This window comes from Spea bombifrons, chromosome 5 (genome assembly GCF_027358695.1).
Source record: "Spea bombifrons isolate aSpeBom1 chromosome 5, aSpeBom1.2.pri, whole genome shotgun sequence".
NCBI lineage: Eukaryota > Metazoa > Chordata > Amphibia > Anura > Pelobatidae > Spea > Spea bombifrons.
Window position 1 is genome coordinate 22306344 of NC_071091.1, and position 24080 is coordinate 22330423.

General features: G+C 38.6%; 1 protein-coding gene across 1 annotated transcript; it reads right to left on the bottom strand.

Moving 5' to 3' along the window:
• Positions 1 to 2591: 2591 nt before the first annotated feature.
• On the bottom strand, positions 2592 to 21614 carry GSDME (gasdermin E). The gene is made up of 10 exons (XM_053467593.1): positions 21602 to 21614; positions 20599 to 20825; positions 19401 to 19593; positions 13063 to 13234; positions 10944 to 11064; positions 8965 to 9114; positions 6921 to 7048; positions 5357 to 5543; positions 3419 to 3492; positions 2592 to 3037 (listed from the first exon to the last, which is right to left on the bottom strand). Exons 2-10 carry the CDS (start codon positions 20813 to 20815, stop codon positions 2801 to 2803), a joined length of 1479 nt encoding a protein of 492 aa, XP_053323568.1. The 5' UTR covers positions 20816 to 20825; positions 21602 to 21614; the 3' UTR covers positions 2592 to 2800.
• Positions 21615 to 24080: the final 2466 nt, after the last annotated feature.

Sequence of the window (24080 nt, forward strand, 5' to 3'; positions counted from 1 at the left end):
GAGTGAATATACTAGGTTCAAATAGAATGTTTTTATATTAAGTTTATTGGATTGGATATCCAGTATTCAATGATTAAGGTATTTTTACAAATAATAGTACAGTTTTGTGCTGTGATGCATTATTTGTATGTGTTTTAAACAAGAGAACTGTGCGTTGTCATCTGAGACAGCTGTCGGGGAGAAACGTTCTTTTTCCAGCCGAGAAAACGCACTGAAAGCACAAGAAAGCCCTCCTGCACACTGCGTCTTTCCAGTACTGACCAGACTTTCTATTTATAGAGATTTTGCAACTGCGACAGTAGATAAAAAATTAAAAAGGCAAGGAACTTTTGCATATGCTAAACTTTTTGATGTTTGCTGTATTTATAGCACGCTACTGCTTCAGAAAATGAAAATAGAATAGTAGCTGTTTGGTCACAGATTTTTAACATAAGTTTAAAAAGCATCTAGAAGAGTATCATTGTTTGGCCCTGCCTGGGAAGTTCCCTGTTGTAAACATTGCCTTCAAAAAGAGTGGTCATAGCTTAACTTAAAAATAATGGGTTTTTTTTTTCTTATTAAAATATAGTTTCTGCTTCAGTTTCGCAGATAACTGCCTTGTGCTTCTACTTTCCACACATGGAAGGCTAAGGGTTCTGCTGCAAAGCGAAATGTAACAATAAATTATTTTCCTTGCATGCATGAACTGGGATGTTTATTTACTTGGTGTATACAGAACATTAAGATTTTGCTTAGTTTAGCTGTCCAATGTAGGACATTCACAGGACCCCGTCTGTTCTCGCATTACACTGCCATTCTTGGCAAACTAATTTTGCCCCCTTTCAAAATGTCAATGATGCAACCATCATATCTACCTCACACACTTGCTGCTTTAATTTTTGGAATACACATCCCTTAACCCTCACACTAGCATGATGATGAGGGTAATACGAGTTTTTTGCCTGCACAAGCAGTTGCACCAAAGGGTTTATTTTTACCCCTCATATCATCTTATTGGATGAACGGTTTGTTTTAAGTATCAATGAATAGTTCAAAGTGTTCTGTAAACAGTTTAAATGGTCACTTAAATCACATCTGGGAGAATATAAGAAAGAAAAATATAAGAAAATGCCTGGGGAACCTCCCAGGTCATTGAGGGCCATAATGTGGCCCTTGTGGACTATGCTATATGCTATATACCATAGTGAGAATGGTCCAGTGACTTTGACTCTGCAACATGGCACCTTGGGGCTTGCTAGGGTATTGTTCCCACCCAGCCATAGGCTGTGGCATAATAGAAAAAAACAATGTTTCCTGAAGAAAGGCATCAGAAATGTGACTGACTTCCAAACACTCCAAAGTTAGACATGCTATTGAGCACCACGCTCCTTCAAGGGATGTTTTTAAAAAAAATGTACGCTGCAAGCTAGTACCTCAATTCTCAATACAAATCCTCTAGAAGGTTGAACAACCTGAGGTATAAAAAGTATAAGATGACTGACATTGAAAAATGACCTAAAGAGGCCTTCAGGGCTGAGTTTAGATGGGACGACTTACACAATGAATGACATTGAATTTGCTGGTTCTTGCATCTAGACTTAAAAGTCTTTCTTCCTCTCGTTTGTTGTCCAGTTGTTTTTGTCTGTTTTATTTTGAAAGGTTTGTATGCTGTTGTATGCGATGGTGCATTGATGGACTAAAGCAATCAAATTCTGCCTAATAAAATGACAAATATATACACCACTCACCCACTTGTCTTGCATCACATCATTATTACAATGTTATTTAATAAACACTAAAAATTACATATTATGCATTATATTTCATTACTAAATATTTTAAGGTGTGTACACGGTCAGGGTTTGTCTCAAGAACATTTTTATCTGTTACAAAGCAAGATGATTCTAATTTGAGAAAAAAATCATGGTTGGGTGTGACGTCTAAACAAATCCTGGAATGGAAAAGGGAAGAGTATGGAAATGAGGAGGTAAGAAAGGGTGGAGTGGAGAAAATGGGATAAGATGAGAGAAACACAATTCCAAAATAATGCCCCAGCAGGGACAAGGGTAAATTACAACTACAAACCAATCCCGTTCCCGGGATCAAAAAATACCCTTATTGTAACCCCACCCTAAAACATAACTTTTATTAATATGTTTATTAAAAGGTATAACCAAAAAAAGATTTTTAAAAACACCAGTGTCACCAAGACACTGCCAAGACTAATGCCATTAGCCCAGACTTTTGATGAAGCTCTGAGGAGCGAAACATGTCAGGGGGGCTACTTGTCTGAGTTTTTAATTAGCCTCTGTCACTGGTCATAATTGAATTATTTCTGTTGTTAGGACTGCAGCCATCAACAGTATGTATGACCTAATATTAGTGTTACACAGCTTATGTTACTGTGACGTATACCTTTCATGGTAGGACTAGTGACACTGGTGTTTTTAAAAATCTTTTTTTGGTTATACCTTTTAATAAACATATTAATAAAAGTTATGTTTTAGGGTGGGGTTATAATAAGGGTATTTTGGTTTGTTTGAAGATGAGAGAAAGAAGGAAGGCTGAGAATACAGAGATATAAAATTGCATAGAGAAACAAGTGAAAAATAAAAACATAGCCAAAGCCACAGTTTTATTCCATTACAGCGAGCAAAAGCAAGATCAGACATTTTTTTTTGTCTGATTGTTAATAGGAGCTGTATGCTGCTGCTTTTGAGTTGGACGGGTTTCTGGAAGACCTAGAAGATAGTGATGTTTGTAGAAATAGCACATACAATATTTATTTATACTGTTTTACAGAGACTGGAGACTTTGCCATTCATGTCTTCAACTTCTTCTGTAAAGCCGATAACCCTGATATTGAAATGTAAAGGATAAGGGGTAAAAAGCCAGGGTTGTTGGTGGTTGTTGCAATTATGTTATGCTCATTCATTTCCAGTTTGATGTTTGATAAGGTAAACAGTCTTTGTACAATGTCAAATTTCCCTTGGTCGATGAAATCTGACAGCATTGGGTCTGTCCTTGAACAAAGTCCTTCATCTGATGTGATGTTTGGCTAATCAAAAAAAAAGAGAACACCGGGATATGCCGTTAATCCCATGGCCTAAAAGGTTATGATTTATTGCTCTAAACAATGAGTTTATAGAGCATTTCAGAGGCATCGCCAGCAGCAACCAAACACACTGGAACTTCTGAAATGAGCTTTATTTGTATATTTAACATATGTATTTTGAACTAAGATTTGGTCAGAAAATAGGAAACATTGTTTTATACATAAACTCCAAAACATTCAGCAATATTTATAAGACGCCTACATGGAATAGGGACAATATTTCACATGACAGGGATTTATTAGGTTCATTTTCATGCACTTCGGTTGCAAGCACAGGGTAACCTTATTTATTATTAAGTACTTTAATAAGGTGACGTAACTTACCAAGGCACAGAGTACTGGTAAAAGTTGAAGTTTACAGCAATCCCCAAGTGTTGCCAAGGCATAGTCTGAAAATTCTGAAAGACAGAGAATCCGTGTTTTTTTTTTTCATAACGCTAAGTGACACTGCATCCACAGCTGCTGTGGTCCACAACACCTTTAATCACAAAAAGGTCAGCTATTGGCGATATAGTGCATGCTTTATTAATTTGGATTGTTTTAAGGCAGGTGCACAGCGCCCAGGCAGCAGCAAGCAGAGATCAGACAGGGGCACTGAGCAGTCGCTGAAAACGTTCTCACGAACAACTGGATCATGAAGTGGTTTTCACCAAATGCTAGATGCCCTCTCTCCTCCGCTCCCTGCCGCAACCCTCAGTGCACCTGTGTCTGCGGTGGTGGGAGCGCGAGATCTCTGTCTCAGTTGTGGTGCTAGAGAGGAAGAGGAGTGAAATCTAGATGCTGGGCAAGTCTCGTGGATGCAACCTGGGTGCTGGGCAAGTGGTTTGGATGTAACTTGGGTGCTGAGCAAGTCCTGTGTGTGAAATCTGGGTGCTGAGCAAGTCCTTTGGATGCAACCTGGGTGCTGAGCAAGTCCTGTGTGTGAAATCTGGGTGCTGAGCAAGTCCTTTGGATGCAACCTGGGTGCTGAGCAAGTCCTGTGGATGCAACCTGGGTGCTGAGCAAGTACTGTGGATGCAACTTGGGTGCCAGGGCTGGGCTTTGGGATATGTAACCAGTGATCTACCTATCAATACTAGTGTGCATTTTTCATTTGATTGCACTTTGCTAGTTTTCTGTTTCTTTTTTTATTCTAACTTTTGTTGAATGTGTTGATCTGAGATGAATAAATGTCATTCTTAATTGTGCATTCTTCTAGCTGGTCCTTTATACATTATGAAGGGCCAGTTTAAATATATTAATTATTGGAAACCTTTTACCAACAACTAAAAACTAGGAAAGCTTGCACCAATGGCCCAGCACATATAATTAAAAAGTGATAGGAGGTATGCTGTACCATTGTCAATGTTTGGCACAGTATATAAAAAAATATACTGTATGAGATATGCTGTGCTACTGTCTGTGTCTGTCTTGCTATAAGATATTGCTATATAATAAGAGTTATACTGTTGTGGTATACCTCTGTCAGGAACAGTATATATATTTATTGGGGTTACACTGTACCACTGTAAGGCTCAGTATATAATGATGGGAGTAATGTTGTACCAAAATGTGACTAGTTTGGGGAAATTTGTTTTACTTTTTTTTTTAACTCTCTGCAATTCCAATCTCATGAATTTCCTTGTTATTTATGTATCTACTCTCCTCAAAATAACCTCTGTGAAGATAGAGGGGGGGCAACATTTTCTGTCTTGGGCGCAAAAGGGGCTAGGTACAGCTTTGCACTCAGCAGCTTCTTTAAAGTCAGGGTGCCGGATGTCACTGAGACATTAAGTGTTAATGCTGTTTGGGGGGGCAAAGATGTAACTGATAACCTGCTTGGGCCCAAAATGGCACTGACAAACTGTTTGAGGACAAACTGTGGGAAGTGAGTGACATGTGATATGGTGAAGTCGGGGGGGGGGTAAAGAGGTAGAGTGGTTGCCATAGAAAATGGGTGTGGTTGTAAAGGTTATGTTTTGTTAAGGGGAGGAGTTAGCAATATTGCCACACCCAACATTTTTCCACCCTGGCATCGTCCTTATTTTATGAATGGAAAAAAATGTTCATCTACTCTTACAGTCACATATCCTAATCAGTGAATGCTGTTTTGGCTGTGTTAAAAAATTATGTTATGTTGAGTGCCACAGGGACAAGCCACTCAAATGAGTTGAATGTTCATAACATGTAGAATAATTAAAAGTTCATGTGGTGAGATGACTATCCAAAAATTATACTATTTAAGAGAATCATAAACAGATAAAAACAATAATGAAAAATTACCATCTAGAGAGCTAAAGAGGATATGCAAGGCAGTTAACACGTCTTTTTTGACTCGGTAGATAGGGTTTCCATTTTGCATATCATATCCTGCAAGGTGCAGAATGGCCTGTACTTGTTTCCTCTGGGAAGGCTTTAACTCATCCAAGACTGTCAGACTGGGCTGGTATCCTGAACATATCTCTTCTACCTACCGGAGACAGGAGTGAAAAAAGAATAATAATAATAATGAATGTGATCATTAGTCAGCCCTAAGAAGGAATACAAATTACATCTGATCTCTGTTCACATATAGTTCTCTGCTTGACAGAGCAGAAAGCAGTAACATTAGCTATATTTAAACAGTGCAAAGGCAATGGTACAGAACGGGGAAACTTTAATTGTGGCCCTGAGCATATTAAAGTAGATTGTACTGTAGCGATGTCATTTATGATATGAAAATGACCTTACAGCCAATTTAGCTATCTTACTTTGCAGCACAGAAAACCCACATCTCTCCCATTTCTAAGCAGCGTGAAAGTAAAATGACTAAAACAATTGTAGTCAAACTGTTGGAAAGAAAGGTAGATGTGGCTCTGTGGGGTTTTTTTTTTTTTTTTTTTACACTGACCCAGCCTAAGAATCTATTCTATATTATATTTGCTTCTTACATTCTGTAAAAATGGATTTTATTTGTCATAGTCTCTAGTCAGAAGGGAAATGTTAATGTTATTTGGTTATTCAGTAAGGGGTAGGTGGACACACAGATTAACCTTTCACCTTCCTGCTAACAGTTACTAACACAAGGAAATAAAAGGAAAGCCAAAGGACTCAACAAGGATTGTGATTGTAGACTACCTAAGGAAACAGAGAGGGTAAGAGACTGAGGAAATCTGATCCAATTTCAAGGCCATGTATTCTAAACGATGCCACATCCAAACGTAATTTGCTTCACTAGCCAGAAACCTTTTCAGAGATCGAGTGGCAGGTGTTTTGCTATTAGTGTTGCACAGAAAACTTTTTCTTGGGTGAATAAAAGCAGTGGAGCCATGTACTATCGCAATGTTACGCTGATGTCATTCTAGCTTTCTCTTTAAACCATAAGCACATAAAGCATGCTGAAACTAGCTGTGCATGTTGCATGTTAATATATATGAACATATATACCTTGATGTATGTTGGTATATCTTTTCACCTAGGGGAATGGTGGGACATGTAAAATGATGAACCAACATCAAAAGTCTTACCTTGCCACTGCAATGTACAATAACAGCTTTTCCTAACAGTATTTACAGTCTGTAGATACTTTGTTCAGGAGCATGTGTTAACCGCATATAACATTATTTCAAAGGGGATATGTAAATAAAAGAAAAAATAATCATACTGCTATTATGAAGACTAATACTGGTAAGTTTCTCCAGCAGGATCAGATGGGACTGCATAATTCAATGGCTCTCACTGATTTAGCTATGCATTACCCAAGGCCAGCCAAGTTCTTCCTGCACACTCACCTGACAATTTTCCCTTTAATGAATAAACCCCTTTTAGACCATAATACTATGTGTAGAAATAGTAAAGTAAATCTTACCATAGTCTGTAATAGAGTAACTGTTTGATAATCATATAATATTTCACAAAGCAGTTTATACAGGTCCAGACACTGGGCTTCAGGAACCTCTTCCAATGCCAAAAGGTGCTTTGAAAACTCCAGTACGTCTTTGAAGAGAGAGAAGGGGGAAAAAACAAACAACAACAAAAAAAAAAAATCATAATTTTGCAGAAACATTTTAAAAATATTGAGGCAGCGTTCATATCTTCAAAATAACCTTTTAAAGGATGAGAACCACTTAATGGATTTGATCCTGCACAGAAGTCAAACATTCTTTACAGCATTGCTTTCTCCTGCTGTGTTTGGTGCTTTGAAAGGCTGTCTGCATTTTCAAAAAAAAGAACTGAAACATTTTTGATAATTAAATGAATATTAGCGACTGTTTTATTTCAAAGGATTTTAGATTGATCCAGTAACATTTCTATGAACGGTAGCAAGATCCACAAAATAGTGTGCTTGATGAGAGTGAATTACTAATTGGGTAGAATACAAGACCAGCTTCTAGACACAAGTTTCACACCCTATCTGGCTTCCTTATATTCATTTAACAAGCAATGGCATAACAGTTTTCCATTTATGTCTTCTTCTCAGAACCATGCCATGCATTGTACACACATTTATTATATTCATTACCAAATTTATCAAAGTTCCCTGATCAGTGCATTGGATTGTAAATGATACAAAAGACAGTACGTCCAGTACCGGGCTTTAGTAGGGAGAGGTAAGCAGCGTAGACAGAGCATGAACTGAAGACAACCCGTAATCTGCCAAGGATTAGCACAAACAATGTTTGTTTTTTTACCCTGGTATTTGTGAAGTCAGAATACTGGATCATAGTAGTTGTTAAACTTCATGCTAAATTTCATTTTTTTCTACATTTCCTTTTTGTAACATTTTGTGTTCCAATATTTACAATTGTTCTATGGCACTAGCTGCTAAGATTATATCCCGGCAATCATGCAAGAACATTTGCAAAAATGTAATCTGCTGCAAAAATATGCAAGCTTTTTTAGTGCGGGTTACTGCAATTTATTATCAGGTTGCTCAAGGAAGCTGAAGACACGGACCAAGACTGGGATGTGTTCAGCAGATTTGAATGCAAAGTCTATAGGAAACGTGTGCAAGGAACTCGACCGTAACGGAGTCAACACCGATAACATTCTAATTTTTATAGAAGCCTTTGTGAGGCTGTACAGACCCGGGAGATAGTTTGTGCAAATTGTTTGTCTACGTCCCTGGGGTGGAAAGCACCGGGAAACTTCCTCTACACTCAACAGTCTCTCTGATGTGCTGGAAGGGGACAAGTCCTGGACTGGACTTTGAAAATCCGGTATGGACTTCTTGTCTGTTGCAACACTGGAGTTGGAGCATTGGGCCGCTCTGCTCTCGAAATGCTTCACACCAAGGAGCCATACACACAATTTACACGTCACCTGTGTAGAGAATATGCACAAAACATCTCCGTGGGGATGTACAGCGTCACAAAATATACATACATACATCTTTAAGTATATAAAAGTATATAAGTATATAAAAATCTGCAAAAAAGGGCAAAAATCTTTGATTCCATCTGACGAAGAGACCACTGAGGATCTGACAGCTTATGTAATGTTGGCCCAAGACTTCATTTTCTCGTTGACAATCCATAAAAAACAAAACTTAAAGCTTCCCAGCACATAGACCTTGTTGATAAGGTAATCAAAAACTAAAAATCTACAGATAGCTATACGTATCTTTGTTATTCTATGTCTACGGCTCTTGCTCTGAGGTTTTCTCTGTCAATGTTTCTAACTTTTAGGTTTCCCACATTTTCTTCATAAACGCTGCACATAACAGCTTGCCGGCTGCGGTGATCAATAAACAGCAACTGGAGCTTCCCTTTTACGATACTAGAGAATGGCATCTCCATTAGAACAGGACACATTCATCTCATTAATAACCTTTTCAATACATTATTGTGGTGGTGAGGATTCAACCTTTCCCCTCGCATAGCAAAATTACTCATGTCACACATGTACTGTACCTTGGGTTATTAAATGTAAAGGCACGTTGCTTTGGACATGTTTCCTATCCAAGTATGTTTCTCTGAGACCATCTATATCATCGTAATCATACTTAGACGTAGAGTTTTCCTTCTCAAAGCCTCCTTGTTTTTCCAGCAACAAACAGAACTCTGACAAGAAAAAACAATTACGAATAGATTTAGCAATGAACAGATGTTGCAAATGAATTGTGTGGATGAAACAATGGCTCACTGTTTGTGACTTTATGGTATGCCAACCCTCTGTAATATTTCAAATAATTAAAATAGGATCAAAAAGTTTGTCGATTAATCACAAAGGCTTCATGTGATGCAATATATCAAATACTATTAAATCAAGCTTTGATCTTTCTGTTCCAACACTGATTGGTTGAGTTGTACCAGAGACAGAAAGGTGGCGATAAATCCGAATGACTAACTCTGGGTACCAAGGGTTAACAGAATATAAGATTTACGAATAATACACGCTATAACTGAGAGAAGACACAGGGGTGCCAGGCATTAACTAATACATTTGTTTTTATGTTTCACTTTCTTTTAGTCAGGAAGAAGAATAACACCGCTAAAGGAATGCAAAGCATCTTATTAAAATCACACCCTGTCAGATACCATGCTGATACTGCGCGGCACTCACCGCAGGAACATTCATATATGACCTCACAGAATGTGGCAGCTGCAGAGTAAAGAGACGCCTAGCGCCCAGCAGATGGAAACTAGTTAGAAAAAACTGTGATAAAAACGGACTAGACCTTTACTTCCCATCTTCAAACTGTTGGTTTAATTTCAGGGTGAAAACAGATTATAGATAGCATTAGGAATGAGAAAGCGGAAGAATGAGAAAGCGGCGTACAGAGATGCACAGGCAGTGTGTCAGATAAGATAAAACTATACACCTGTAACATATACCAATGCGGTAGTGTTAAGCCTTAAAGGAAAAGTAATGCTATTTCTCTCATGATGTTCCACAGAATATGGGATCCAAATGTACACTATATGTGGACATATGACCATCACACTTGAGCTTGTTGAATATCCCATTCAAAAACCCTGCATTAATATGGAGTTGGCCCCTATAATAGCCTCCACTCTTTGGGTTTTCTACAAGATTTTGAAACGTGACTCTGGAAATGTATACCCATTCCGCCAAAAGTGCGTTAGTGAGGTCAGGCACTGATGTTGAAGATGTTCAATGGGGTTAAGATCAGGGCTCTATGCAGGCAACTCAAGTTCTTGCAAACACGTCAAACCATTTGTTTATGGATCTTGCTTTGTACACAGGGGCACAGCCATGCTGGAAAAGCTAAAGGCTGTTCCCACAGCGTTGGAGAATGCATTTTCTAAAATAGATTTCTATGCAGTAGCATTAGCATTACCTTCACTTGAACTAATGGCCTTAAACCCTGAAACAGCCCCACACCATTATCTCTTCCACCACACTTTACAGTAGGCACTGTGTGTTCCAGTAGGTGTCTTTTTACCGGCAGACCCAGATTTATCCATCCGACTTCCAGATATCGAAGCCTAATTTATCACTCCAGAGAACACGTTACCACTACTTCACTGGCATTGCGATCTTCGGGTTTTATGGCAACAACCTATCAGTGTCTATTTTTGAGCAAAAAACATGATTTAAATGATCAAAGATTTATCTCGGGGAAGGGTTTAGGCTTTTCATGGGTAGTAGAAGTTAATTTTCTAATTTGAAGTGTTACATTTTATTTTATTAGCCCTATGATGCATACGATAAACTATATAGGTGTTGGCTCAGTGAGTTACAGATCATTTCACATATTGTCGCATTAACATTTGAGTGTACATTTTTACACAAAGGTAAGCAGTACAAACTAGAAACAATTATTTTTGCGGCAAATTAACTCATTAGTCAAATGTGTGTATGAAGATCTCAACTAGTTATAACATTTGCTGCATATGAATTGCAAAACAAAAGACAGTTTTCTTACCAAAGCGGCCATCACGTTGAACAAACAGCTCCACAACACCGAAAGCAATTACAGTAGGAGGAGGGATCTCCAGAACTGTGTTTTCGTCTTTGATATAGTTTCCATTGTCGTTAACAGCTACCTGATGAACAGAAAAATATGCGGTGAGATGATCTTACTTACAGGAGGCCTGGCAACATTCATCCAAGTGGCCCACTGGTTAAAATCACATCCGCCACACAATACGTTTAATGTGCATTATCTACTTTGTTCCAAAAAAGGTACACAGAAGGGGTCCGGTATAGATGCAAATGCAGGTAAAATTAAAGTAAAAAAAAAAAAAAAAAGCCATTGGATACTGACTCCAAATGGCATTGGAAAACTAGCTATTGTATTTGGAGTGATCAGTAAGCATGCACCATGTATGACACAAGAAGGAGCCATAAAGAAACATGTTATGGAGACAGGATGACTTAAGGGGGAAAAAAACTGAGATTTATGGAAATGTTATGAAAGCATGAGGTCTTATACATGTGGAAAGGGGGGAGCAAAAAGGTACTGACAATATGGAACACAGAACAAAATAACTCAATGATATGAAACCACTGACTCTATACAAATGGAGACTGAGACAAAATACAGATAGAAGTATAAATCACTACTGATTATATAAAGTAATCTTATACAAAACACCAAATAGCTCCAATCAAATGAAAATGCTCAAAACAAACTAACAAAAATACCTTACATGTTCTTTCCACTGTTACAGAAAGTTTGAGTTCTGAACTTTTGGAGACAAATGACCAAACCCTTCTCAATTTTATAACTCAAAATACAAGTAACTGAGTCAATGGCTTGTGAACAATGAAAAGAAAGGAAGATAAAGTGAGAAAACAAAAATTGCGGGTCATAACTATATGCCTACAAATCTCTTTTGTTTCTACGTTTTATCTTTTCAGAAGGTATTTTTTGGGGCAGGAGCTACTGAAACATTTATTATAGATAGCAAACAAGAATATAGCGTATTGTGTACTTATTGGTCATTATTATTCTAGCAGCAACCCAGGAATCTGTATTTTCATACCTTTTATGCTTTTTACATAGTGTACTCCTCTACTTCTGTATATGTAGTAAAGATAAATAAACAGATGTAGAAGTCGCTGCTCTTATAAATATGCTAAACGAACAAACCTCATCTTCTAATAGCTACTATGTTCCTGGTACAGGTAAGTACCTATGTTACTTTATTACCGGTTTCGCGATACAAATAAAGAAAGAATATGACTTAAAAATGTGAAATTACATACATATACAATTTTAAGGAATAGAAAAAGTAATGTTTTAGGGGAGTTGTGGTTTACACATTAATATTAGTAAAGCATTTCGCATTAAGAAATAAATGTCAAGTAAATTGAGTATATCAGGATGTGCCTGTGCTGGCCAGCTTGGTTTAACTTTCAGGAGAACAACTATAACTTGGTGCTGACTTTGAACTGAACTGACCATGAACTATATTATTAATAGTAATGCATATTAAGTTACAGATGATATATTTAGCAGAAGAAGACAGTGGGTACTTTTTGTTAATGTTTTGTTTTTAACTTTTCGTTTGAACATTTTCCTTCAGCTTTTAACAGCTTTGCCCTTGACAGGTTGCCCTTGCTAGTTTTCACATCTTCAGTGTAACCATTAACCTGCAGAGCAGTCAAATCTATTAATGCCACTGACCATTTGACTGGTACAGTAAGTTTGGAATAGCTAGTGTCTGGGAGCAGAGCAAAATAGGGCCCTGCATCCAATCAGTCCACTGACCCGTCTGATAGTATTGAGCTTATAAAATAAAAGTTTGGAGTCTTTTACAACCCCCAGTTTGGGTCATTCTGCTAGCTCTGTGGACCAGATAGTTATATAAAGCTTTGGATCTTTTACACGATGCAGGGGTCACAGCTTCACTAAAGAGTAAAAGCTGCAAAGTGGCATGCTAGAGAAACCAGAACAGATTGAGATGTGAATCCTGGATGATTGCTTTTTAAGTTGGATCCCTCTAATTTGCTGCTTCTGTTTATGGTTTCTTGGGCGACTCTGCTGAATACAAGCAATAAATTAATGAACACTCTGGGTGAGCAGACATCCATCCTACCTTCACTACCTTTCCCTTCATCCCAAGTTTACTCCCAAACGTTTCTTCTGTTTGACTGTGTTCTGTAATCACGCATTTTTGGGTGGTGACTATTTTCTCTTTTAGGACGCACAGTACATCATTTCGATTTTCATGCAGCTGTTTAATAAAAGGATGGTCCAAGTCTATTCTCCTTAAAATAAAGAAAACAAAAATCCATTACAGTGAACAAGCAACCATTCTGTAATACAACGATCACTGATCCGCAGATATGGCAGAGGTAAGTTATCGTTCCTAAAGATCAAATCTACAAGTCTCGTCTAAAAATAATTGACAATGTAAATGGTACTTTTAGATATAACAGCATTTTTCTCATTGCGTTTTTGCATTTATAATCTAAAAACGAATGTCCCCCTCGCTGGCAGCTAATATGAAGTGCAGAGCCTGCAGTGCAACAATAGAGTATAGCCGTAGGAATTAAAATTAACTTTCCGCTTATCAAATTGGCAAGCAGCTACTTACAATGATAGCCATAATTCATGTGGAAACGCAATGCGGAAACGAGGACTTTGTCGCCCTCTAGTGGTTCTAACGTAAAATAGCAGAACCATTGGGCTGGTTCACTGCTGGTCAAAACATGCATTAAATATCTACAGGCATATATCAGGTATTTGTATCAGGTATTTGTATCAGGTATTTGTATCAGGTATTTGTATCAGGTATTTGTATCAGGTATTTGTATCAGGTATTTGTATCAGGTATTTGTATCAGGTATTTCTTTGTGTTTTTTCCTCTCTCCTATACCAGTCAGTGTTTCCCATATGTGACCAAGAGACCTCATACAGTCATACAATCCAGCTGCAGGCTGTCTAAAACAAACATGATACCAATAATTACAATAAACATTAGAAAATGTTATACCTTTTCAATGTCTGCAAAGTAGTTTTTTTGCCATGGTAAACTGAAAACGAGCATTTGCCACGCGTTAAAAATTAATGAATACAATAGGCTAAAATGTCATAGAATAACATATGACTACATTTATTTTACGGAATACAATGAAGCATCATCTTTCAAAAAAAAAAAAAATGAGGTCATTGGTGTCTATGGCCAATCTTTTTTTGGCTGTTAAAGAAATCTGCCTGATAAAATTATTTAATATATTGCCCTTTAATTCAGTGATAATTAAAAGGCATCTCTTGTGTATTATGCACGGCATCGAGGTAGACAGAGGCCTTGTTCAAAAGGCTGTTCCCTAAGTAAAAGTTGAACCTACGTGCCGTTTCCAACTACAAAGCCGTCTTGCATAGCTGTGGATTACAACTCTTTCCCACTGGGCCTATAGGTTTATAAATCATTGATGTTAAACTTGATCCAATTGTCAGATTAACCGAGTTAAGGGGACACTCCTATCATTGGAACACATATGATGACAGCGGAGTCTACTTATTTTTGTTCCCTTGCAACTGCATGAATGGATTTATCAGAATACCTCCTATGTGTCAGTCCTGTCTCCCAGCCACTTGGCTTGCAGAACATGCTGACTACCACTGTGCACATGCAATACTCACAGCCAAGCCGCTCCAGTGCCAGCTCTCGCAAGAGTTCCAGGGGGCTAATGAACCCCCCCAAACATATGCAGCAAGTGTCCTACATGATTTCAATGGCAGTTCTTTCTGACCACTGACTGGCAGCTTGAAGTGGCCAAAAGTGATGCAAAACAGACCATGGAGGGGGAGTGCACTCCCGCTCTCCTAGAGTGATTTATTTTCTACAAGAATGCTTATTCAAAGTACATAAATGTTTTTAATATGCATTCTTTGCTAGGAAGGTTGCATAGGACAATAAACTGACCCTTTGACTGTCTGTGAGCCTCATATTCATCTCAGATAAGATGAATTCCAGAAGGGAAATGTATTTCTTCGGGACACTGTGATTCACCAATAGGCTTAGAGATGTGTTTCCATTAATATATGTCGTTATATAACTTTCTATAAAGCCAAAGTCAGCCAAACTTAAATTGCCCAACTTTGAAATGAATCATAACTTTAAGAAAAATATTCTTTGTTCTATAACTTAAGTCACATTCCGAAACACCATATTTATCTCGCACGTATAGGTTCTACAATGCCAATTACTTCAATAGATAAATGACACTGACAATGTTACTTCTTACTTTATTACTAGACTGATGTGTAAAGGAAGACCTGCATCACGTCAGATCAAATCATATGTTCTGATGCGACTATCAGACGCCATATCAGAAGCAGAATAAAAATTAAATTACAAGAGATATAAAATATTGAGAAATGTCTACACATGCAATAAATGTGTGAATTCTAATTGATTTAAGTATCAGTATAGTGTCAGTGCCATTCAAATACATGGCAGAACTATAATAAAACACAAGTAAAAGAAAAAATAATAATGTTATCACTGACTACATTCTGTCTCCTTCCCTGACCAGTATTACCGTATTTGCTCGATTATAAGACGACCCTGATTATAAGACGACCCACCAAAATCTGAATATTAACTTAGGAAAAAAAGAAAAAGCCTGAATATAAGACGACCCCAAAGGAAAAAAGTTTTACCAGTAAATGTTAATTCATGTAAACTATTTTTTTTTAATAAAAGCTATGATTGAGAAAAAGATTTTTTTGTTTTTATTTCTTGTATTTTCCAACCTGTCCCCCAGTTACGCACATCTGCCCCCAGGCTTGCCACTCCAATATGGCACTGTGGCCCATGATATGCCTTTTAACTCTCTATATGCCACTGTGCCCCATGGTATGCCTTTTGACCCCCTATGTGCCACTCTGCCTCCAGAAATGCCTTATACCCCTATATCCCATTCTGGCATTTAGGGGGTTAAAATGCATATTATGGGGCAGAGTGGCATATAGGGAGGTATAAGGCATTTCAGGAGGCAGAGTGGCATTAAGGGAGTTAAAAGGCATTGTATAGAGCACTCTGCCTCCAGAAATGCCTTATACCCCTATATGCCACTCTGGCATTTAGGGGGTTAAAAGGCATATTATGGGGCAGAGTGGCATATAGGGAGGTATAAGGCATTTCAGGAGGCAGAGTGCTCTATTAAATGCCCCCTTAACGCCACTCCAGAAATGCCCTATGCCCCCATTTAACACACACACACACACCCTATACCCCCATTTAACTAACTAACTAACACACACACACACACTCTCTCTCTCCCGCTGCTAGCCACACCTCCTTCCGGCTGCAGCGGACGTTGTGTACGCGGATCGCGTAGACGTCAACCCACTGCCCCGGCAACACAGCAGGAAGCACCGGTAAGTGTGTGTATGATGGGGGGGTCGGGTGAGACAGGAGGATCCAGGTCCCCTGCAGCGGTGCGGGGGATCTGGATCTTAGTCTCCTAATCAGACCTCTATTTGAGGTCTGATTAGAAGACGACCCCGATTAGAAGACGAGGGGTATTTTTCAGAGCATTTGCTCTGAAAAAAACCTTGTCTTATAATCGAGCAAATACGGTATATATTATCGCATCTGTTACATAAATCATTACTGTTGTGATTTCTTAAAGAGACAAGTTTGGAGCAATAAATAAAAACAGAAACAAAAAAGGACTCCTGTAAGGACAAGTTTGGTTAACAACGAATGATCATCTCTTCACATTAGTGGTGAGGATCCTTATATTAATGATTTTAAAGGAGGAGAGGAGCCATGCACCTGAGGTGTAAGGTGATTTGTTTTGTGTGTATGGATGGATGTGTGCATGTAGTTGTTTACAAATTGTAACCAACGTAACATACACTATATGAACAAAAGTATTGGGACACGTGACCATTACACCAACAGGGACTGTTATGACACGACACTCTAGATACAGCAACAGACTAAAAAAAAACAGCAACAAACACAATATTTGTAGCAGGCACATTTCCATGGCTGCCCTGTCCATATACGCTATCCATCCACTCATCATCAGCAGATCAGTACACTACAAAAGTGAGCGATCTGTTCAAAGATATGTCCAGAAACTGTCCAACTTCCTGTAGATTTCCAGTTCTATTTGGTGTTCCAAGCATCGGAAGTCAGTTCTCTGTATATGTGTAGCTTAAAAGGTAAGGATCACCACAGGTTTTTCTCCTTATTTGTTTTAGCAAGATAAAGCGTGCTACACTAAAACGAGCGTAACAACAACCCATGGGCTCAGTTGAACAAGGAATCTTACAGAAAACGGAGAAAACCACAACATATTTATTTATACAGGAATGTAATTCAACACCAAAGTAAACGCAAAATAAAAATGATTTCTATATCGACAACAGCTTATGCTGCCAAAGGGAAAATAAAATGTGAAAAGAATTATAAAGGCAATCTACAAAAATGTTTACAATGTTTAATAGAAAACTGCAGATTATTTAACATGTTGTTATGACAGTTTAACATTCAGATAGAATTATGACATGAAGGGGTGTCATTCTTAGGAGTTTTATGGTTCTAGTGCCCCCCCTCCTGGGTGTACACAGAAAATACACTTTTGAGTGGCGATCAGACAATATTTCATACTTTTGCTGTATTGCAATCTCAATACATTGATTTTCTTTGTTGTTTTCTATGTGGGATAAAGGTTGCTATGGTGACCACAATCTAATCTTCTTTTTTTTTTATAGCTTTTAATGTAAAACTCACATATAAATTATATTTCGTAATTCCATTGTTCTCATGCTGCATTAAGGTAGGTATTCTCGAGTATTATAATCATAAATCCATTGATTAATCCAAAAAAATGTTCTGCAGACTTACTATGCAATACAGTGACAAATTCTGGGGTTTGGTAAATATTGACATGAAAATTATTAAATGGCTGATCAAAGCACAGAATTACAGAATTTAAAAAAACAGTTCAATGAGTAGCCACGTTGGGTTGATGTATCCACAAAGATCAATCAAGCTTATATATAAAAGTAATCCTGGTGCAAAGTTTGAAAGGTTTGTCAATTACTGTAGTAACCAACAGAATGGCCCAAACAGCAGGAACGTTATATTTCAAGAGGATAAAAATCACTTTATTTTAAAAACTTTGCACTATAATGACCTTTTATACAAAACCTCTATTCTCCCATCTGTGTCATTGGCCTAGTTTTCAGGGAGATTCCCTGTTCTGAAATACTGTGATGCTCTCTGCCTGATATGAGAATGTGAGCAATTCATTGCCGTGAAAACTTTTTTACACAAGTTGAACAGTTTAGTCAATTTACAGTCAATTGTTATGGAGTTTGGCTATCCCTCACCCAGTTTTATTCCTCTTACAAAGCTGCACCTGTTTCAGTAAATTATTGTGTTTCACCTACATATTGTTACATCGTCGGGACCTGTTACCGGCAGACAGCCCCCTGTCTGCCAGCGTGGAGGTTCCAAGCAACGCATACATACCCAGTCCCGTCTAGTAATGCCGACAGTCGCCCCTGTGACATGTGGCGTTCCAGTTATTCTGTATTTTGGAGTTAGATTGCATGTTTGCTGCTATTGACTCTTGGCTTGCCTGACTACTCGTTTGCCTAGTGACTGTGTTCCTACTCCTGAGTTTCCTCACTTTTGGAATCATTTAAGTCCCTATCTGCTTAGCTTGGGGTCCCACTCCTTGCAAAGCAACTTAGTGCTGAAGAACTTCTTTTGGGAGTTCTCATTCGGTGACGGCAGATGTGACACATATTAAATTGATGATCATTGACACCTGTTAGGAGTATGATTAAACAATTATACCACACTATATGTCTACAAATTCCCTGACGTTTGCAAGTATAACTAGAACTGAAACCATTTGGGGACAAAGGGAGGTCACCGCAAATATTGATTTGGTTTGTATTTTTCTTCTGTTCACTCACTTTGCATTTTGTTAAATGACAAAATGTCTACTTTTAAAAGCATTCTTACTTTACAGCTTTCTTTACACCTGCCTAAAACTTTTGCACAGTACTGTATATTCATGAAATTGTGATCACATTTTTTTGTATACAAGGTTTACTTGGTGCAGCCTTTTACAGACAGGTGTATTTACACCATAAAGCCTACAGGTGACCTAACATCTTTCATAATAATATTCACAGGGTTTATGAATTAAATATATACACACAATAAGTGAAGCAAACTACATGAGACATAAGTGTCAACCCTTTCAGTTAGTTGTATGTTAGCCTGTCCTACATAAGTTTAATGTTAAAACCAGCCACTAGAGAACAATGCACACACACATATATACAGAGGACCTGGCACTGACGAGTGACAGTATGAAATATGCACAAAAATAAAACACCATATAATATGAAAGCAGTGAAAACACTCCTAAAGACTCGGAAAGAAGCAAATACCTTTCTTGTACATCTGTCATAAGATGCTGCAGGTCTACCTCTTGCTTCCTGAGGGTACCAAAAGATGACTGGCTCTCTACATATCCTATCCCAGCCATGTTCATGTGCAGAGCACCCACATCAGCTCCGATATTTCCTCGTATTACATCTCCACAGGTCCCTTGATATTTCACAAACTCAGATTCCACTACCACTAGAAAAGAAAAATAAAGGAGTTTTTTTAATATGTTTTATTTCTGCAATTAATGCTTTCGTGATCAAGAAGCTTGGGGAAAATCAGGAAAATCAAAATACATATACATATAGAACAGAAAGCGATATGCACTGTCAATTATTTATATATAAATATATTCATTTGTGCATGAAAAATATCACATCCAAATGGAATTCAAAAAATCTATGTTCTTGGTGATTAACGCAAGAAATGTCACTGTAAAACCAAAATTACACAAAAACATTATTATAGGTACCTATGCAGACCCTTGTCTACACCAGAAGTTGTCTACGCAAATCGCGCAGACGTTCACCGCAGGCCCTGCTAGACACCTGGAGTCTGCATTGGTAAGCTGGTGGGGGGGGACAGAGTGGCAGCATATCTGGGGGGGCAGCGTGGTATATCTTGGGGGCAGCGTGGCATGTGTATAAGTAAGGTGCATTAAAATGGCTATTGGTTTTCTGTTTGTATGTAATATATGTTGGCTAACTTCATAATAGATACCAAAAATGTTAAAATACAGTATGTTTGGTAGAATACTGTTTTACTATTCCAGTGTGTATTTTTTTCTAAGAATATAAATTTTTCTTTAAAAAAAGCACCTAACTTTTAGGGTGCGGCCTGTAATCTGGTGTGGCCTATAATCGAGCCAATACAGTAAATAGCACAAGCAATTTACAACAAAAAAAGTATGAAATTATTCCCAAGTGGATTTACTATAAGTACAACTTCTGAATTTTGTTTAAAGTATATATTATATATAAGACTTACCTCCTATATGGCAGGTGAGCTTATACCAAAATACAATACTAAAGTTCATTATATATGGCCAAATGTCATGCCACTTCTGTGGCTGAATTTTGTCTATTGCCAATTGACACAATGTATTTCTTTACTTTTGTTATACTATTCCAAAGCCTCTCTTAGTGTTTTGTGTGGTGTCATGCAGTAAGCTGATGGCCATTAAGATGATATAAAGCCTACCTGGTTTCAATGCCTTATTTTCGGTCAGCACATCACTCAACATGCACGTTAAGGATGCAAAATGGTATTTTGGTTTTTGCCAACACCAGAATCGCTTCTTCTTTGAGACCACACTAAGAAGCTGGGCCTTTTCAGAGTCATTGAGACTGGACACAGATATTAAATCACCACCAGCATCAACATCTTTCAGGAAGTTCCTTGTAGCTCTTGCAAACATCTTAGATTATCTGATGAGAAATACATAACTGATAAATATACAGAAGATTTTACACAATATTATGCATAGTTATTACAATTACATGTTAAGTTGTTATATTAAATGAAATGTAATTAATGATGTGTGTGTGTGTGTGTGTAGAATATATATATATATTCTACACACACACATATATAGTCAAGTTCACAGCCACTCCTGTCAGCTAAGAACAGGAAACTGAGGCTACAATTCGCACAGGCTCACCACAACTGGACAATGGAAGACTGGAAGAACATTGCCTCGTCTGAGGAGTCTCGATTCCAGCTGCGACATTTAGATGGCAGGGTCAAACTTTGGCGTAAACATGAAAACATGGATCCATCCTGTCTTGTATCAACAGTTCAGGCTAGTGGTGGTGTAATGGTGTGGGGGACATTTTCTTGGCACACTTTGGACCCCTTAGTACCAACTGAGCATCGTTTAAGTGCGACAGCCTAACCAAGTATTGTTGCTGACCATGTCAATCCCTTTATGACCACAGTGTACCCATCTTCTGATGGCTACCAGCAGGATAATGCACTATGTCACGAAGCTCACATCATCTCAAACTGGTTTCTTGAACATGACAATGAGCTCACTGTACTCCAATGGCCTCCAGTCACCAGATCTTAATCCAATAGAGCACCTTCGGCATGTGGTGGAACTGGAGATTTGCATCATGAATGTGCAGCCGACAAATCTGCAGCAACTGCATGATGCCACACATATGCAGCCATCAGCATAAAATACACTTCAAGGGACACTTACCTAGTGTAGAAACATTATCCTTCTCTGTGGTCTGATGAATCTTGAAGCAGCCAACCAGCAGCAGGAAAGCGTTTCCGCTGAATTCAATGGGACTACTTTTTGCACGTGCACACGGGGGTCTGAAATAAGTAGAGCATCACGTTGCACACTTTAAAGTAGACTTGTCATGCCAAACACCCAGACCTGTATGGGAAGCTTAACATAGTATAAAGCTGGACGTGTCCTCTAAACAAATATAGGCTGTGTTTGTACCTGTGTGTATGAGAGTGTATTGTGCAGGTAGCTGTATAACATACTGATTAACTAGCACAATCTAACACTGCAGGAGGTGAGGTTAAACTCTGATCACAATCTCTTCTCACAATCAGTTATAACAACATTTAAAGGGGAAGCTGCATTGTCGTCGTCCTGCCTGTGTGCTGCGCAGACAGAGGGAGAGGAAGGAATTGCAGAACTGTCTAAAGCCAACAAGAACTAGAGAAATGATTGGCAGCTAAGGGTACGTTTGAGGGAGGCATAGTTTTTATAACTTTAATATCTTAAAAACTAAATGTTTTTGGTCAATTCTGTCAAATGCTCTAAGTTGAATTTCCACAACAGACGCTCTTTAAATGAAACAAATGGGGGGACTGTCAAGCAACTGCAGGCACTCACTGTGCTGGCACTCCTCGTGTCAGGAGACTGTGCAGACTGGTAAACAAGAATGACTGTGCTGTATGTCATTAACAACTTGTCTTCAGCCATGCCTTGAAACTGTTTATTATTCATACTGAATCAGGCCTGTTGATAATGTTAATTTATGAAAGGAATAATCTGTTTCTCCCAAACCTATTTGGACCTTAGAGAATGTTTATATGCAAACACCTCTGCTTACACCACCAGCCCATTAGTTTGTCTCATGGCTTGTATTAAATGCATACGATCCATAAGGCATTCAATCACGGCGCTTACTGCTATGTGTGATTATTATGGATTCCTCGTCCCTTTATTACATTAGAACATTCAAATGTTCTTTAACCCGTGCAAAGCCAAGCATGTAACTACCGTATTTCCCCACGTATAAGACGCACCTTAGAAAAATTTGGGGTCTAAAAATTGGGTGCGTCTTACACAGTGGTAGCAGATAATTTTTTTTTACCTCTGTGTTGCTCAGCAGCGTCTCTTGTTCCGTCAGTGGAGTCATGTGAATGTACATCACATGACTCCGCTCAGTTCCTGTTCGAGCAACGCAGAGGGAAACGGCGGCCCCCACGGAAGTCTGCGAGCGGCACCAGAAGATCTGCAGTTCAGGTAGGGGTGGGGGAGTAATTGAATGAATGTGTGTTTGTTAGCATGGATGCGTGGATAGGGGGCACAAGAGGCTGAAAGTGATGTGCATGTACTGGCTGCCTGAGCGTGATAGGAGTGTGATTGCTAACAATTGCTAGCAGCTAACATCAATCACACTCATATCATGCCCAGGCAGCCAGTACAATAACTTTATGCAATATATATTTTTTCAAATTTCAGGCCCCAAAATTAAGGTGCTTCTTATACATGGGAGCGTCTTATACATGGGGAAATATGGTATATCATATGACAGAAAGGAGTCACGTCCGGACAAAGTTACACAAGGAATGTTTTATCTGCAGCTATAAATACTGAGATGGGAACATGAAACAGACTGCGGTGACATCTTCAGCACGGACATGTGCTGTAAAACATCTACCTCCTACCCAGTTTACAATTAGGAATGAGATCATGAAGCATGTGAAAGATAATACTAATATCACTGGCATTGGCATAGTCAGATTAAAAAGGTTTTATAGTTGTTACATATTGTAATGTGAAAGGAGCAGATACACACCATATCAGGTATAAAATCATTATAAACAGGTATAATCCCTGTGTCCATTTAAAGGGTTAATTCCTGTTAAATTTTCAACTATGCTTTTTAATCATGTTCTTTCCTGCAAAGGTGCAAAAATAATGTTAATAGACTGATAAAAAGATTTCTCAGTGAACTGCATTCTGATGAATATTTACAGGACAACTTTTCACCAGGGAGTTTGGAATTGGACCGAAAGTATAGACTCGAGGCCTGTGGACCCCTGAGCACCAGACAGTCCTGTTGGAGGGTGAACTGGGGCACATACAACAAAACAGACAGCCAGAGTCAGCCTGAGAGGGTAATGCATTTCTGTGCAGTCACGCATGTCACACACCGCTTGCCGTCTCCCCGGCAAATAAAGGAAGAGCCTCTCCGCTCACAGAGACCGGGGGCTGCCGGACGGCAGCTGTTTATACAGAGGCCAGGGAACGCCCCAGACACAGTGCACCCGCCCAGCACTCACCTGCACCCCAGCGACTCGATGAACGTACAGTCACCCCCGAACTCTCCTCTGACAACTTTCCTCCGCTCACTGTAAACATTCACACGAGGCGTCTCATTGGTTGGGTGTTATCCTGAGCTGTCCTATGATTGAACACATGAGCTGTC